At 46.1% G+C, this 18,762-nt stretch overlaps 1 protein-coding gene across 1 annotated transcript in view; it reads left to right on the top strand.

Annotated features, from left to right (window-relative positions):
* The window catches only part of Pkn (serine/threonine-protein kinase N), a 96,551-nt gene that overhangs the window by 33,915 nt on the left and 43,874 nt on the right, over positions 1–18,762 (top strand). Inside the window, exons 5-7 of the mRNA XM_089580683.1 lie at positions 2,172–2,326; positions 7,240–7,520; positions 12,590–12,756. Of these exons, the coding sequence (XP_089436809.1) occupies positions 2,172–2,326; positions 7,240–7,520; positions 12,590–12,756 (603 nt within the window). The remainder of the gene's footprint in view (positions 1–2,171; positions 2,327–7,239; positions 7,521–12,589; positions 12,757–18,762) is intronic.

The raw sequence follows: 18,762 nt of genomic DNA, 5'->3' as shown, positions 1-18,762 counted from the left end.
CAAAACCAACGTACAGGGTCGTCCAGTCTTGGTGCAAACACGTGAGTGCACTCTTTAGAGGGCCACTGTGCACGACGCATCGTCTCGTTGCAGCAAAGCAGTGCAGGAGAAGATGGACCTGGAGACGGTGCTTCGTGTCATCATCTGCCACTTCGCTTCAATGCGCGGTCGTGTCGTAAGCAGTTGCCCCCCGAAGAGCATGGCCATGCTCTCACCTGTTCGCACTAAGAGTGGACAAGCCTGTACAGGTGGAGACATAAGTAATTGAAGCACTCTATGGTTGTCTAACCCGATTCCTGTGTTGCCTGAAAGGAATTGGGAGGGTTATGGCATGTGTGAGCTGGCAGTAATCACTACTGTGGTTTCTCATGGAGAAAGTTTTTCTCGATTTCTGGTAGAATAGGCAGGATTGCAATTCGAATACAACTTTGTTCATTTACTTATGTCCACACCTCTGCCTATAGGCTACTCATGATAGAATGCAGTATTCGACTAAAAGTGAGTAGTAATGTGTCCTAGCTACTTGGTGATGATTGAAAATCTCAACATGAAGCTGACTCAGTGTGCTGTAATGTTAGGGTGTGTTGATACTCAGTGCATTTGGGATGTGCCAACACCCCAAATATGCTGGTGTATATTTATTATTCTCTAGTAACCAGTGTAAAACAACTTGCTTGGAAAGCATCATACAGCAGTATACAGTCTCTTCGGTAAAATTTTGGTGTATTTGGCTAAAAAGAGTTGGCCAGCAATCGCATTCATTTTCTGTGCATTTTTTGCATGAGGGGGCCTACGGGCAGCCTCTTAAAACCACAGGACATGAGAATGAGAAAAAAAAAAAAGGTGCATGAAGGAATAAAAGCTGCAAGGGGCATGGAACATACCTGCATTTAGTTCAGTGCCGAGTCGCACATCTTGCTCTGTGCTTTGCTTTTTGCATCTGCATTTGTCCGTGTTTGCATCATCGGAGCAGCGGAACTGCAGCTGCTGGAATGGAATTTATTCCTGTCTGTTACGCCAAAATGTTGGTTTAAGTGTGCTATGGCTGATTGAGAGTACTACAATGTTTGGGGCAACATTTTGCATCCTACACTTGGCTACCAAGCTTCGCCGCGCGAGAGCATGCACCTCTGATAGGAAGTGCTGATGTCACACCTCCTCCATAGAAGCGCCACGCCAACTGGTAGCAGTAGTAGCTTCCACAGTGGCTTAATGGTTGTTTTTGCGACAGCAGCTTTAATCCTTCCCAATCCTCGTCTCTTGGAACCTAGAAATTAACTTTTGAGCAGCAGGCAACAAGGCAAATGTGGATCACAGAAATATGCCTCTGAGCTGATCCGTGCATGTATATCGTACAACGCTGCCCATGTGGCGTTCGCCGCGGCATAGTTTCGCTCCTTCTGTTATTCACGCCAGTGCCACAGCAGCGATGAAACTGCTCAGTGTGTGTACGTGTTTTCTGTCTCTGTCCGTGTTTTCTTCGCGCAGTTTAATCATGAACGAAAAGCACCAGCTAGCCCGCCAGAAAACTCTTCTTGATGAAACTGCACCAACAACGGCAATAAGATGCATGCTGCCTATAAGCATGCACAGCATCGGTGTGGGTACAACACTCTGGAAGCTGCCAACACTGTCTAGAGGCCAGCTTTGGCTGGCCTGCTGTCAGCGTTCCAAGATTGCTAAACATAAGGTGTCGAAATCCCGGCACGGTGTGAAGCATTATTTTAAAGTGACATTCGCGGCATAGCGTGTGGGAATGCTGCCACATTACGAGAGTTTGTATCGCATGGGTTTCTATAGGAGCTTGGACAGGACTGGCTAATGAAAACGTAGCAGCCAGGAAAACACACCTCCTGGGAACGTAACAGCAGGGTTCTACTGTTTTCATATTCATTTTGCAATCTAAAATTCATATTTGCACATCTTTACAGAAGGCCTGTGAGTCTTTCTCCAGGTATGGTGTTATGGCTGCACCGTAACCTAGGTGACACGTGCCACTCAGGGCTTGGGTTAGCACTGAAAGCTTATGCAGGTGCTGATAGCTAGTTTGATATCTGCAGGCATGAAAAAATGTTGGCTCTAAAGTGACTTATTGAGCTCCTTTTTTTTATTGTTTGTGAATGGTGGTTATTAGAAACTTTAATAACCTCTGAGTCATCTTATGTTTACAGGTAAAATACCCGAAGTCATGTCACCGGTAGAACTTCAGATAGAAGATCTGCGTCACCGGCTCAAGGTGGAGTGTGCTGTTGTAGAAGGAGCGAAGAATGTGCTCAAGTTGTGCCAAGCTGCAGGAAAAGTTACAGATCGTAAAGTCTTCCAAGAGGTGAGTAACCTCATCTTTAGGAAATGGAAACATTGAATTGTGTACCCTGGCTCAAGTAATATGTTGCCTCATAGTAAGAAAGTGATGCATTGCATTTTGCCCTGCTCATAGTTAGAGGAATTGCCTGCCAGTTTAAGACTTGGTATAAAAGGCAGAGGTGGGGGAGGTGAGGTATTGATAATCGGCTTTGTGGGTTAAGGAGTTTTCCAGTCTGTTCGATAATTGATTTGTCAGCATGCATTACTTGTGAGTAGCTGTGAGATGGGCAGTCTACGAAGTCTACGTTAGATACCAAACACTATACCCTTAGACAGATTTTTCTGACTGTGCAGCATAAACTATGTATGTGCACAGTACAACAGCTTCCATGCATGTTTATCATGCATCATTGGCCAATCATGCAGGCCTCGATGGGATTGTGTCAGACTTTGGCTTCTACTGCACATCCACAGAAAGTTTTCCACTGAGATAGCATTTGGCACTGACTGCAGGCTTCGTTGGCTGGCCATCTAGTGTTACTGGAAAAAAAATAGACTTCACCACACACTGAAAATGAGATGTGCAGGGTTAGCTAGCATGTCCCCTGTTCTTGCATATGAAGTTCCTTCCCATATGTCAGGGAAGGTGGTGTAAGTTTAGCTAATTGAGCCAACCTCTCCAACTATTAGCTACAAGCTGTGGTGAACTGGCATTCTCCTGAATTGGGCAGCACGTGCTGAGCTCATGCTGCTGATGCATTGCAAGCCCAGGAAGCCTAGGGTTTCTGCAAGCTTGAGTGAGCGCGGTGGACCCTCTGTACATACCTGTTGCTGGCCCAGGCAACTTGGCATTTCTTTCAGCTTAGCTGGGCGTGCCAGCCCTGCACTGTGGATGTGTTGAAAACCCGAGTAGCTTGGCCAGGGTCCATGAGCATCCTTGAAAACCTTGAAAAGCCCCTGCACATGAAAAAGTTGTTTTCGAGGGCCTTGGGAGTCCTGGAATTTCTATGGGTCCTTGAAAACTCTTGCATTTCATTGTTAGAAGGGTGATCTTTTTTTTTCATCATGATCGGTGTAACATTAAGAGACAGGAAGAGAGCAGGAGTGGGTCAGGAAATAAATGTGAGTTCATGATATTTAAGCTGAATTCGAGGAAATGGGTGTGGACTGGGCATGTAATGCGAAGAGAAAATAACCAATGGTTCCTCGAGGTAACGGAGTGGATTCCAAGAGTAGGCAAGCTTAGCAGGGGGTGGCAGAGAATCAGGTGAGTGGATAAGATCGAAAAGTTAGTGACGATAAGGTGGCCACAGCTGGCACAGGGCAGGGTTAATTTGAGGGATATGGGAGAGGCCTTCGTCGTGCATTTGACATATAACACTTTTTCTTGTGGAAGTTGCCCGCAAGTCCACATAGGTCATTACAGATTGATGATGATGAAAAAAAGCAGCCGCAAAAGAGCACTTTTGCCCACCTTTTTTTTTTCATGTATGTGTAAAAATACATTTGTCATGGAGAATTGCACTGCTGGATCCAAGCCAGGTGTCAAATGTGTGCCACAGTGACTGGATCAGCAGAGTGGATCAGTACTGGCAGTGAATGCACGTTTGCGTATTTACCGTATAAATGCGTGTAAGGGCCGCACTTTCCAGATTCGAGGGCCAATTTTCAGGGTGCGGCCCATACACGCGATGTGCGAAAAAAAAATATTTTAAGTAAAAACACTCCAGTCAGGGAATGAGCAGCATTTGTTCTACATTCAGTTGTCTCTAGCGGAGTCTTCAGACTCCGAGCTGATGCTGTGCTCTGGTGCTGTGCTCGTCATCGTTGCTGCTGCTGCCCTCTGAGCTACATCGGCTGCTGTCCAAATTACCGTATTTACTCACATAATAGGCGCACCCCCAGATTGGTCACGGGGAATCAATTCTTTTTTATTTTTTTATTTCTGCACATAGGTAATAGGCGCATCCCGAACTTGGCACTGTGATCAATACTGTGTTTACACGATTGCAAACTGAACTGACCCCCCCCCCCCCCAATCTCGAGTGAAAAAAAAAAATGCACACATGTTCCACAACCCAAGCTTATTTTAACTTTGCTGAACTGACTACTAGTCCTCACTAGTGTTGCTGCCCTCGCAGCTGCTGCAGACCCATAGCACGTACGAAATCGTGTGGAACAGCCGCGCATGCCGAATTCCGCACACTGTTTTCAGGGATGCTCACTTTACAAGCCTGTTTGGAATGCTTCATCTCCAGCCGGAAACCTTCCTGACTTAGGCCCACGAAAACCTTGATGCTTGGAGTCACATAACAAAAATTTACGCACTTCGCAGTCGCAACTGCCGCACTTCTTGGCCACGTTGAATTTCCGGCCCGCCGCACACTCCCCATGTTCGAGAGCAAACTCCCAGCCGTGTAGCTATTATGGTGCACGGCATGCTAAAATTGCAAAGCTTAATGACAGCACACAAAAGCCACAGCTACATTAAACTAACACACTACCACAACTCCCGTGACTTTGCCTTTGACAGCTACAAAAATCTTGAGCTGGTGATACTGATGCTGATATGGATAGCGGGAGCTCTTGGCATATGAAAAAGTTGATGATGATGATGATGAGCCGTGGCCTCGGACGCCATCCGTGGGCAGCACCTGGTAGCTCCCGTGTGCATGCGTGGCTTCCGCGATCAAGTGCACTGTTACTCGCAGCAGGAGCTGATTGCGGAGGCCATGGACGTGCATTTCGAAGGCACTTCCTGCTTGGGTCGTGAAAAGTTTGGGTGTGGACCTTACATGGCTCTTTTTTTTTTTTTAATATTTCCTTCGGGTAGACAGGGCACACCCATACATGGGTGCGGCTTTTACACATGTGCGTTCAATTCTGCGAGTCGAAAATTTCAGGAAATTTTGCCCCGCATATTAGGCGCACCTCAAACATTGAGCTGGATTTTTTCAAAGAAAAGTGTGCCTATTATGCGAGTAAATATGGTAATCAGAGTGAGTAAAGCTCCTTGATCTGCCGATACGCTATAAGCAGTAATGCAAACAAACCCCCAGGATTACCCAGCGATTTTTCAAAGTGTGCTAAAAACAGCAAACTTGGCTTATCCAGCTTTGAAATGGGGGAGCCAAATCCGCCTGTGCTCAATGATGGATTATGTGCTCCTCAAGATAAGTTCTTCGTGCAGGGAATTGTGGAGATTTAAACTGTTGTTCATTCAGAGCCAAGGGCACGGGAGCATGTTGATGGGACTCAGCCTGAATAAGCAATTCACCTTGGAAAATTTGAGAGGAATTTCTTGCTTTCCACAGTGGATTGCGTGTGATGCTGTGGACAGAGCGGATGGTGCCCTTTCTGCAGATGACTAAGGAATTGTGGCCCTCTGTGGCTTTAGCAAGGCATCATTACTGTGGATTTAGGAAGGTTGAAAAAAGCAGGAGGCCGAATGGGCAAAAAAGTGATGTATAATAAAGCATTGTGTTGGTGAATAAGTTGATTTGACAACCCCAAAAAAACGTTGGAAGCAACTTTTCTGGGTTATGTATAGTTTAGCGGCTTCCATAACAAAACAAGCCACTAATGACCTGACATGGGTGATAAAGACCAGCGGTTTGACACTGTTAAAGAAAAAGCATAAAACATTCTCAGCGTCAACATTGAGCTGGAAAAAAGAGGAAGCTGAGCTTTCGTGAAAGCTACGACTAAAGAGCAACTTAGCTTGTGTGGTTTTGTTGACAGAAGTTCCTTGTGCAATGAAGGTGACAGTCATGATACGTAGAAAATATTGTTCTGATAAGCCTCTGTGTTGATCATTGAAAAAATATTGGAGAGTCCTTGAAAGTAGGGGTGTTTAAATAATCAATTTCAAATAGGAATTGTATTTGAGAAATTGACAGTCGAGAATTTCAGAATGTTTTAACATTTTTTATATTTGCCAGCAATCGTTACAGTGTTGACTTTCATAAATTTGACCATTTGAGGATCGGGTTTAAAGCGCCAGGAAAACAATAAAATGCATCCTCTTCGCTTTATTATCAAACGTTTATCACGTGGACCAATCTCATTCAGACACTGCTAAGCTTGACCTCATACGAAATTCAACTAGTGGACTTTCCCACATACGACACCTGATGTGAACAAGATGGCCAACCACCCCGTTTGAACTATCTCAATGCAAAAGTGCACTGTTTTTTTCTTTGATCATTCCATAACATGTTACATACTTAACACCCCCACCCATGGCATTTGTCCTGCTGCCTTCATACCTAACTCTCCTAGTGTGGGCTCTGCCATCTCGTTTTCGTAATGATATGCGGGAAAGCCCACTTGCTGGACGGGTGAGTCGAGTTGCCGCAACAGGGCAAGCGATTGTGTAAAACTCCTACCTATTACATGGTGCGTTTTAAGCTGCGCACCTGTTAAATGCACTTAATGGCAGGCATGACGATAGGAGGGCTCCTGTTGCCGGGCCAAAAAATAGCCCGGTCGCATAGTTTCCGTTTCTGAGCTTCGCCGCTAAGCTGCGGCAACGGCAACTGTTGGCCTGTGCATTCGCCAGTCGTCCGAACTCAGCTCCACGGCACTTTTGGACGCCAGCTGATGTGTTGCTGGTCATTATTTTTTCTTTTGAAAAGTAGCTTTGCTGTTTGCTGTTCTGACGCCAGTGTGCGTTCCCATCGCTTACGTTCGCGTTCTTCCAGTGTGGGGAAACTGCGTGCTTGTCACGGGCTTTTCTATGTTTGTGCGTTTTGCGATGGAGCCTCCTCACAAGGCTTTGCAACTGTAAGATCTTTGCGAGTGATAGATTTGCATTTGCCATTGCAGTGTTTTAGTACAAAAATTTGCTTTTTTTACTCTTGGGTCTGGGAAAACATCTTTTCTTGCATGAAATGTAACTTGTTCTTGTGCTTTGCTTCACTGTTTTGCTCTCAGGCACAGAACAGCTTGGTTGAATCGAGTGAGAAGCTTGATCTGATTCGCCGATCACTGGAGCTGCGACGTGCAGAACTGTCACCGGGCAGCGCCAAGTGGCAATTGCTCAAGCGCGAGTTGGAGTCTAGCCAGCTGGTGAGCCCCTACTCGCCATCCATCGTGCCACATGGGCCCCGAGCCGAGCAGCCTGGCTCACTGGCATCTCCATTGAGTCCGCTGGCGGCCAGCCCCACCATTTCTCTCTCAAAGCCAGCTTCGGTCACTGGTCAGCTTCAAGTCAGGTGGGCCTCTTATCTTTAGCATTCTGTGCATCAGAAGCAACTCCATGAGATGTTAGCTACTATAGACCGTTGTCAATTTGACGTCTGTTGGACTGCATGAAAGGTTTGAATTAAGGCTTTTTTTTTTTAATTATCCTGAAACAAAACAAAACTTGCTTTTAGCGTTCAGCTTTGGTTTATGATAATTACAAAAAAGCCTTAATTCAAAAATGTGGTGTCAGCACTTTGGAGCTGCCATCATGGCATCTACATTTGGCATTGAACAATTGATTACTGCTACAGTGGAAGATCATGTGGTCATCATCAGTGCCAGTTGCCTTGATTTCAAGCACGCATGTTTTGATATCCACAGAAGTTGTTCATGTGGCTTTCTCATTGTAACCCAGTTGCCAGTAAAGCTCCTCATAGCTTGCCATTGCGTTATACCCAAACATTCTTGGCACACAAGAAATCGGCGGTTGAGATGGACTACATTGAATTAGCGATGGTTCATGAACTGAAGGTTCACTTCCCAACTGTTTGACAGCCACAGTTCCGGAAAGCAAGCACAAAATGATTCACCTGGCTTTGAAGGAATCGATCAGCAGTCCATACCCAGATGAAAGTGTCAGTCTAACAGGTCCAAGTTGTTAACGGCAGAAGGCCGAGTTAGTCCCAATTGGTTCCATTTCGGATTGATCAGAATCAGCTGGGACCTTCCAAGTTTGCAGTAAACCATTTTAACTGGCTAGTATTTTCACCTGGGCTGTTGTCCAGGCGATGACTTGTGCCACTGACGAGTGCACTTCAGCGCAGAATGAGATTGCTTTGCTTCCTGTGGTTTGGTTGAGGTGCAGGTACAGCCGGCCAAATCTTTAGCTGGCGTGCGCGACGGCCGCTTTTTCCGTGCTCCTGCAGCTCATGACGTAGCAAACTTGGGGAAATATCAAATCTAAGCACAGGCCCACTAAGCCAATGCGTAATATTGAGCTTTCCGCAAGTTTGCTTCGTAGCAAAGCGTAGGAGTGCAGAAAAAGCGGCCGTCACGCATGCTAGCTAAAGATTTGGCCGGGTGTACTATCAGCGTCAAATGAAATGCGAACCGCGGAAAGCCTGGCCACAGGTCCCACTTACTCATCAGCCTGTCGACAGGAAACACAGGCACGCTCATCCGGTTTGCGATGCTTTTGCTTGCGTTTTCTTTGACGTTCGTTGTCGCTTTTTGCCACTGGAGCGCCACAATCATTCTTTCTAGGTATGGAAGCTTGGGCAGCGCGTTTCCGCTGGCGGGCGCGGCTCTGGCCCGCGTGGGTGGAGCGAGCGCTTTGAATTTGCTTCCGTCATCGCCGTGTTATCAGCGTCCGTCTACGATGCCAAGAAATTATAGCGCGGCAAGCAAGCGAGCCAAGAACGCTCGTTTCTCTGAACCACGCGGGCTAGAGCCGCTGCCGCCAGCGAAACCGCGCTGCTCAAGCTTCCATACGTAGAAAGAATGATTGTGGCGCTCCAGTGGCAAAAAGCGACAACGAACGTCAAAGAAAACGCAAGCAAAAGCATCGCAAACCGGATGAGCGCGCCTGTGTTTCCTGTCGACAGGCTGATGAGTAAGTGGGACCTGTGGCCAGGCTTTCCGCGGTTCGCATTTCATTTGACGCTGATAGTACCTGGGCTTGTATAGATAGCACTGACAACCCAGTGCTGTCCTGCTCTTGGTTCCCCCAAGATTGCATCCCCCAAAGCGTGTGCATGACTTTGAGGCACGTACAAGCCAGAGCAGTGCTCCACATACACGGCACACTTTACCTTTTTTTTTTCCTTGCGTGCGAGCTGTGTAAAGTTTATTCAACAGCACCGTGCATCCAATTCGCTTTGTGCACTGTAAACTTTTGCTACAGACTGTACCTGTGACCACTATAAGTTGCCTTGAAACCATTTCCACTCTCCTGAGATTTAAAATTGACGTTCTTCTGAGTAGTAGAAAAATGCTACTTCGTTATCATAGTCCATTATATCGATGCCCTAAGCACCTTTGTAGGTGCCGCTCTTGCCCGGAACGGTGAGGTAAAACATGTAAACATACCGCATAGGGACTGCATGAGGTTTGTCCAAAATAAACTGAAAGCTAAATGGCAGGCTTCATGGGACAACAAAGTTAACAAGCTGCACTTAGTAAAGCCCGTCCTTGGTGAATAGAAGACCTGCAGGCACCAGTAACGATTTATGGAAGTAATTTTATGTCTCTGCATTGGACACACACACATTACACATAATTTCTTACTAACGAAACTAGACAAACCTCTTTGTGAAAGATGTGGAGGCGAGCTCACAATAAACCATATTTTACTCTCTTGTTCAAAACTCTGGAAAACTAAGAAAGAAACACTTCAATAAGTTTTATAATGAATGCATTCCTTTACACCCTGCACTGCTCTTAGGTGAAAATGCCATTGTTAACTCGCCTTGTGTTTTAAGCTTTTTAAAAGAAGCAGGTGTTCTTGAGAAACTGTAAATTTTGATCCACTGCTTTGCTTCATATATGATACTTCAACCTTGTTCTCATCCTTGAGAAGGCTGAGGTCATTATGTGATTGGTTGGGAACTTCAATTTCCTTGCCCAGCCAAGGACTGCTGATAAGGTTACCCGGCCTTTTTTAAAGCTTTTACTTGTAGCTAGTTCTAAAATTTCTTCCCTCTCCTATTACTAGGTAGAACAAACTTTTTAGACCGTCTACACCACTGTTTTTTCATATATTAGCAAAAATCTGCACAAAAGAAATATCCTATACCTTGAGCTTAGTGCATGATAGCCTTAGCAGCTTATGCGCCATTAAACCCAACACAACACATAACGCACCTATGTAGGCATGTGCGAATAGTGTTTTTTTTTTTTAGTTTCTAATAATTTCTAATAATCTAATAATTTCTAATAATCTAATAATTTTCTTCGAATAATTTCGAAGCGAATATTTCTAATAGTTCTAGCACACAAGAAAGGCTGAACGGTACAATAGGCTTTTCGAAATCATTTATTTTTCAAACACACAAGGCCATTACATGAAAAAGAGAGTGTGCGTTGGAATTTTATCACACTCACTGAAGCTGTGTCGACGTCCTGTAAAAGTGGCCATCGGGAAATGGGGTGGTTGGCTTACATGCGGAGCCGACATAATTGTGAAGTGTGAGACCTATCTGTGGGACTCCCTCCCCCCTACTGAATGTGAGATGGTAATCCATTGCTTTTGAGAAACTTATGTGCACGCAGTTTTTGTCTCTATAGCAAAACTGCACCTACTGAGGCATTCGTAGGCCTGCGACAGACGGGACGGCCGTGAAGAGTTTGAAATCGTCCACCTCTGCCCTGTCGCGAGCGGTTAAAGGTGCAATGAAGAGGAATCTGAACCTGTCTTTTTGCCGCGGGAACTCGATCTACACGTTCCGAGCATTCTTTGAAACTTCGACTGATTGCCCTGTGTGGCTGATTTCCCTAATTAAATCGAATTAACGTCCGGCTCCCGCCTTTATTTTTTGAATTCTTCCCTTATGGTGGGCGGAGTCGACCAACGCGTGGAGTGCCTTTCAGCCAGCTCCGTGGAGGCTTTGCTTTCCCTTTGTTTTGTTTTTTAGGTTTCTGTGAATAAATAGTTTCATTCCCAGATAATATAGCCGCAAAATAAGCCCGCAGAAATAAAAAATACGCGCCGACTATTTGCTACTACAATTACTACGTATTACTCCGCCGAAGGCAGAGCGGCAAGCCGCCACGGGACTGGGTGAAAGGCACTCCACGCGTTGGTCGACTCCACCCACCGTACGGGGAGAATTAAAAAAAAAAAAAAGGCGGGAGCCGGACGTTAATTCAATTTAATTAGGGAAATCAGCCACACAGGGCAATAAATCGAAGTTTCTAAGAATGCTCGGAACGTGTAGATTGAGTTCCCGCGGTAAAAAGACGAGTTCAGATTCCTCTTCACTGCACCTTTAATCGCCCGCTGCTCCGGCTACAGTGGCAGGAGAGTGGCGGCAATGGTTGCACCCCCCCCCCCCCCCCCCCCCCCAGAGAACCCCTGCTAGGTGTACACACTGCGCGCCAAGTGCCAGACCGCATCAGGCGTCGGAAAGGGGCACCAAGCACAATGTGCCTCGTGGTAGCTTCCTCTCATGTTCGCCCTGTCGCACTTGATTCACGAATTTCATGCGGAGAAGAGTGGCTAACGGCACCTGCAGTCTGCTCAAACTTGTGGAAATCAAGGGAATCGCGTGTCCTCCCATTAGAGAAATTTAGCATAGCACAATTTGCGGCTGCTATGGGGAACTGATTCCACAGGGAGCCACTGCGCTTTATCAGATTGCCCTGAGGACACCATAACGGCGGCAGGCACCAGTCAGCTGTTTAAACGCACGCCTACCCCGTCGGGACCACTCGACTCATGCGCACTAGCGCCATGCAGAAATGGATCGCGCTATGCTGAATCTCTTTATTGATGTGCACTGCGGGTAGCGCGGCCACAGACGCCTGGCAGGTACAGATCTGGGCACTGTGCCTGTGCCTGCTCGCTTTTGTTGCTTCGAGCATGTGCAGACCGGCTCCGGCATACGTGCGGGAGTGCAGGCACATGGCACCGAGTCGGGGCTTTGTTTGCGCATGTGCCGCGTTGTGATCCCGGAGTATGAAGCATGAAGCAAGAGTTCCGGAAGCGTTATTCACTCGAGACGATATACTTTGAAATTCCGAATACCAAACATTGGTTCAAATCAAATGGTTTACTTTTCAACCAAATATTAAAAATTATTGATATTTGCACATGCCTACAGCTATGTTATCAGATTTCATTCAGAAAGGCTTTCTTCACTCTTTGCTAAAATGTACTTTCAAAGTCATGTTTGATTTGCACTTATAATTATTTTTTTATTACAACCGGGGTACTAGCTACAGCTTTGAAAACCATTAGTAACCTGTCTGTTTCATTTTAAGTTTCTTGAAGAGTACTGTGACTTGTAAGGTGGGAGTTTCAAGGGAACTTCTTGCACTCTAGGATGTCTCTCCGCTTTATACTTGGCTTATGGTCTTAAGTGCACTCTGTTCTGTGCAGACTGATGGGTTGCCAGGACCTGCTGGAGGATGTTCCGGGTAGACTGCCCCGGTCACAGGTGGCTGGGATGGGTGCTGACCTGCGTAGTAGCCTTGTTCGGGCCACAGGACGAGGTTTCTCGGGGCGCAACTCCTCGCGCTCCTACAGCATCAAAGAGGAAACCTCAAGTGAGTTAACTCGCTTTCTTTTCCTTTCTAGGAAAGTTTGCAGTTGTCCTGAATGTGCAGGAGCTGAAATTTTGTTTTGTGTGGCAAGCACGCACATCTGGCAGACTTGTTAATTTGTCCTTTCTGTGGCATCAGGGTTTTATTATCGGTGCATGCCCAAAGTTTACCAGTATCATTTTTCAAAGTTAGAACACTGTTCTTTGGTCTTTGTCATAATTGGCATGATTTTCATTGTGGCATATGAAGTTGTGTACGCATCACCTTAGTACTCACATTGTAAAGTTCTACAAACCATTCTCTCTTCCTGGCTTCACACTCTGGTCATTTTCATGTGGGTGGCAAATGTTTTTCTCTATTTGCTTCCTTCTTGACACTTTTGATGCCTCAACATAGATGAGCACATACATTTTTTTCATGGTATGTATATGCTCTCCACCCCGCTAGAATACATTCAGTTGAACCCTGTTATACAGGGTGTTTCACGTAACTTGAACCAAATATTTAAAAAAGCAGTAAACCGCGGCCCACTGAAACCAACAATACATTGTTCGCCATCATGTGGCGCTCCTCAGAATATTTTTTAATTGTGGTTAATTAGTTAATTAACTAAGATGAATTATGCAAATTTTCAAATATTCATTTTAGTGCCAAAACCGTTACGTTCGGTTGTAGAGCAGGTTTATCGATCCAGTTTATTGCAGCATCGTATCTCCTACGGGGTCCTTTTTTCCGGCACCTAAAGAAAGCCCGCAAAATATGAAAAAATGCCACGTGACGACGCTCGTGCGCTACCAAATTGCAGCACTCTCAACGGCGCTTCGAGCAAACGGGAGCGTGCCCGCTGACCGTGGTGAAGTGAACGGCCACCGTTCTTAGCAGCGGAAAGTGCTGACGCACTACAGTGAAAGCTCGTTAATTCAAAACTCGATAATTCGAATTTTTGGATAATTCGAACTACACTACTTGGTCCGGCCAAGCTCCATAGAGATCTGTGTATAAAAAAGCCCGTTAATTCGAAAGCGAGTCGGTTCCGTTACGGATAATTCGAACTACGCGCGTGCCACCGCGTCTGGGCGGCTTGACACACAGCATGTGGCCAAAAAAAAGAAAGCACCTCCTCCGCATAGTTAGAGGCTGCGTACGTCCTAAACGGGGACAGAAGATGAAACTAGATAAAACCTTGGAAGAGTAGGTAAAGCTTAAATGGCGCCATCACTGGCGCGGTGGCCGGCGGCACCGGAGGGAAGGGGTTGGCGACCGCGCTGGCGGCTGCCTACCCTCTTTTCCGCGCAACCTCCGGAACTCGCAACTAAATGCTCGTTAATTCGAAAATACGGATAGATAAGCACTGTCAGCGCGGTCCCAGCCAACGCCCATGAATGCTATGACTTCGGACGGGCGGGCGCTACAAATTACGAGCAAAAAACTTTTTTTTCTTTGCGAGTGTCGTCCATGCTTCCACCCATCGGTCGGTCGCCGACGGAAGCACGCGCTCAGCCGCGAACAAGACGCCGGCACAAGCGCTGGCACTCTGCCAAAGTTCGCTTCCCCCTTGCTGGAGCTAATGTCAAAAGTGATGTTATCGCTGCGTAGCATCTTGGCGCGCCGCCAAGAAATGCGTTGTGGGCCGTGACGGTGCTGAAAACGAGGCTTGCACAACCGAACAAGCGCTGGCACTCTGCCAAAGTTCGCTTCCCCCTTGCTGGAGCTAATGTCAAAAGTGATGTTATCGCTGCGTAGCATCTTGGCGCGCCGCCAAGAAATGCGTTGGGGGCCATGACGGTGCTGAAAACGAGGCTTGCACAACCGAACAAGCGCTGGCACTCTGCCAAAGTTCGCTTCCCCCTTGCTGGAGCTAATGTCAAAAGTGATGTTATCGCTGCGTAGCATCTTGGCGCGCCGCCAAGAAATGCGTTGGGGGCCATGACGGTGCTGAAAACGAGGCTTGCACAACCGAACAAGCGCTGGCACTCTGCCAAAGTTCGCTTCCCCCTTGCTGGAGCTAATGTCAAAAGTGATGTTATCGCTGCGTAGCATCTTGGCGCGCCGCCAAGAAATGCGTTGGGGGCCGTGACGGTGCTGAAAACGAGGCTTGCACAACCGAACAAGCGCTGGCACTCTGCCAAAGTTCGCTTCCCCCTTGCTGGAGCTAATGTCAAAAGTGATGTTATCGCTGCGTAGCATCTTGGCGCGCCGCCAAGAAATGCGTTGGGGGCCATGACGGTGCTGAAAACGAGGCTTGCACAACCGAACAAGCGCTGGCACTCTGCCAAAGTTCGCTTCCCCCTTGCTGGAGCTAACGTCAAAAGTGATGTTATCGCTGCGCAGCATCTTGGCGCGCCCCCAAGAAATGCGTTGTGGGCCGTGACGGTGCCAAACGGAGGGAAGCGTTAACGACTGACGCTTTTTTTTTTTTTCAGATTCTTAGGCAAAAATCGGGGGTGGGTGGGTTCATTATGTGAGTGGGTTGGTTAGGCGAGTAAATACCCTACATACACCGTAATGCAAATGGTTCTTGTCAGTTTTTTCGCGGCCATTCGATAATTCGAACATCGGATAATTCGAACGTTTTTCCCGGTCCCCTGAAGTTCGAATTAACGAGCTTTTACTGTATCAAGCGGCTGCTAAGAGCGGCGGCCGTTCGCTTTCCACGGTCAGCGGGCACGCTCCCGTTTGCTCGAAGCGCCATTGAGAGTGCTGCAATTTGGTAGCGCACGAGCGTAGTCACGTGGCATTTTTTCATATTTTGCGGGCTTTCTTTAGGTGCCGGAAAAAAGGACCCCGTAGGAGATACGATGCTGCAATAAACTGGATCGATAAACCTGCTCTACAACCGAACGTAACGGTTTTGGCACTAAAATGAATATTTGAAAATTTGCATAATTCATCTTAGTTAGTTAACTAATTAAGCGCAATTAAAAAATATTCTGAGGAGTGCCACATGATGGCGAACAATGTATCGTTGGTTTCAGCGGGCTGTGGTTTACCGCTTTTTTTAAATCCTTGGTCCAAGTTACGTGAAACACCCTGTATAGCAGGCATGGATTTAAGACACTCTGGAACAAGAGATTTTTTGCACATTTGGTTGGCTTGCCTCTCTCTCCCATTAAGTGGACATCTTTTGTAACAGGCATCAGGTATAGAAGACATTCTGTAATAAAGGGCAGGTTATCTTTGAATTTTGATTAACAATCTAACTTGTAATGGAAATTTTAAATGAACTTCTGCGGGTTCTACTCCACCAGTTCATGGATGCAACACCATTGCTCAATAACTGCAATTGTGTCTGTGTTGAGGGAGATGGTATACCGCGATTAGTTAGGTCGTATTAGAACTGCAACTAATGCAGAATGGGCCAGCTAGCTTCAAAACATCAGCGAGGTGCTCCTTACCTCTTATCTTACCACGCCATAGGCCACCAATCATATATGACTGACATTTTGAACCTGCCACCAACAATTGAAGTCGGCTCCTGGACAAGCTGCGACATCTAGGTTGTTTTTATAGCACTATCTCTTTGGTTTTCTTTTCTTTTTCTTTCTTTGAGGTCAGTGATCATGGCATCCATTTTGCCAGCGCTCCTCAAATGCAAAAGTCCACACTGAGCACTTTTGTCGGTTTTTATGCCCCCCCCCCCCCCCCCCCCTTTTTTTTTTATAGCAGCAGTGATGAGTTATGAGTGAGACAACCATGTGGAATGGTCAGATTTCAGTTCCGATTGCGAGACTTCGTCTCAGGCCAGGGACAACGGTGCATGCTCGCATGTGTTTCATTTTACCGTTCACATTGTATTTATTAAGTGCGCTTGATTTGTAAATAATGAGTGGTTTTATTTGGTGCTTTAGGGTCTACGCAACATACTGCCTTGATATTTTACAAAGTGTGGGAGCAGATTTTTTTACTGTGATGATGTCAAGGAAGTCCACCGGCTGAAGTGCTCGGTGTCAGCTTTCGATTTCGAAGAGCGTACGACGATGTGGATGCCATTTTCGCCTGCGGACGCTGCTGCGATCATTCAAAGTTTCATTTTTCATGGCGCCCCCTCATGTCAAAACACTGGAACCAAAACTGCAATAAAAAAAACAGTTGTTGAGCACACAAACTAGATGGCACAGCACATCCACAAAACTCCTGATTGCGCTTTTACATGGGCGATTTGAATAGTACAAATGTGTCCGATGGCTTATGGTGCGGTAGAGAAAGAATTAAAAAGAAGCCCCAGTTGCAGGGGTGCGTAGCGCTTTTTGAAATATCGAACGTTATGGGAGTTCAGTAAACACCAACAGTAGTGCTATACTTTTCCATGGGATTTTCAAGGGGATTTGATGTTCTGACTGCTCGATATAAACAATAATTTGATATATCTGGGTTCGTTTGATATATTCGTGATTGACTGTATTTGCAGTGCTTTCCAGGCTTGGATGTGAAACCCAGTTGTTGTAGTCATATTGGGGTATTAAGGTTTTTTTTTTCCACAGTGCTACACAATGAAGCAAGTTTGAATCATTCAAAACCCAGTAATATTATGATTTCCAAAAGTCAAGATTACACAGTTAAGGCATGGACCATGAAAAATGGGAGAGAGGCAGTGAAGCACGAGTATGTTTCTCTGTCCTGTCTCCATGGTTCTTGTTTCCTGTATGCTACTCTAGTGGAACACTTGTGGAATTTATATGGAAAAGAACATATGAGTTTGTAAAACAATAGTGTGTGTGCGAAATCAAGTAAATGAAAACAAAAGAGCATGACACACAAGTCCTAATTTATGTATCATGCAGTACTATACCCCGTTTCATACATCATGTGCAACGCTGTGAAGGCTACGGAAGTAGTCCGCAGAAAAAAAAATAAAGAGAGGTGTATCACTCCGCGCTGTTTTGTGGCCTTGTGGTCTAACGCGTCGCTCCGGAGAGTCAACAGAGGCAGTGGGGGTGCGTGGGTTCAAATGCTGGATGGTGAAACGTTTTTTTTTTAATCACAAGTTGAATTTCGCGTGACTTGAATGAGAAAACTCCGTTTTGTTCAGATTCGCTTCAATATTATGGCGTGTTCTGAAATGAACTGCATGCATCTGTTGATTTGATGCATACCGCGTTAATGTGAGCTGTCCGAAATTCATTGTCAATGAGCTCACACCGGCTTTTGGTCACCAGTAGCTGTTTTCTTCCCGATTCTGCAGCATTGTGACTATACTTTTTAGATGCAAGCGAGAGGTTTGTGCGAAAGATGACGTTCATTCGTCGGGTTTAATTAATTAGCACAGTGGTGAGTGCTCCGCCGTGGCCCGATTAACAAGTGGCCGTCTGCAACTTTCGGGTCAAATTATTTTTACCCACACCACCTCGATATGGCCTGTTTTCCCGTGTTAAGTGTTAAATTTAGAACATAGTGTTGATTCACACAGTGAGAGAAAATAGTGCTGCCTGAAGAGTTAGATTTGTTGTCGTGCACAAATGTACATGAAGGCAATACAGAGGCAAGTCAGCTTGTCTTGATTTCTCTGCTCTCCTAGAAGAGCAGAAGCTGCTCAGGCAGGATTTTCATGCAGCCAAATAAAAAGAGTTCCAAGCTGTGGGAGCGTCAAGTAAGAATGCAGAAAAAGTTGTACAACGCTAGGTAAAAATATTTCGAAAGAGCAAACAATAAATAAGACAGGGCAATAAAAATTGCTGACCCCGCACTGTTTGCGAGAAATGTTTTATTCTGGAAACAGCCAGTGGTGCTTTTTCAAGAGCCACGCTATGATATGGAGCATTGCCCATGACGACAATGCTATTGGCCGGAATGTTTGGCAAAAACTTGTTGGTGAACCACTTCTCAAAGTAGTTGCCATCAATCTCAGAGTGGTAGTCAGCATGGTTTCCCTTTTTTGCTCTGAAGAAGTCAGCAGGGTCTTCCACAAATCCTGTTGCACTGCTCCCACCATGTACAAGGATCAAACGGGCCCATTTGCCCGAAGGCGCAGCCAATCCCGTTGTTAAACCTTTCAGGAAGGCATACTGAGAT

The sequence above is a fragment of the Amblyomma mixtum genome, chromosome 3 (genome assembly GCF_055824585.1).
Source record: "Amblyomma mixtum isolate Tamu chromosome 3, ASM5582458v1, whole genome shotgun sequence".
Taxonomy (NCBI): domain Eukaryota; kingdom Metazoa; phylum Arthropoda; class Arachnida; order Ixodida; family Ixodidae; genus Amblyomma; species Amblyomma mixtum.
Note: the sequence above shows the minus strand (reverse complement) of the source record. Positions and strands in the feature narration are given on the sequence as shown.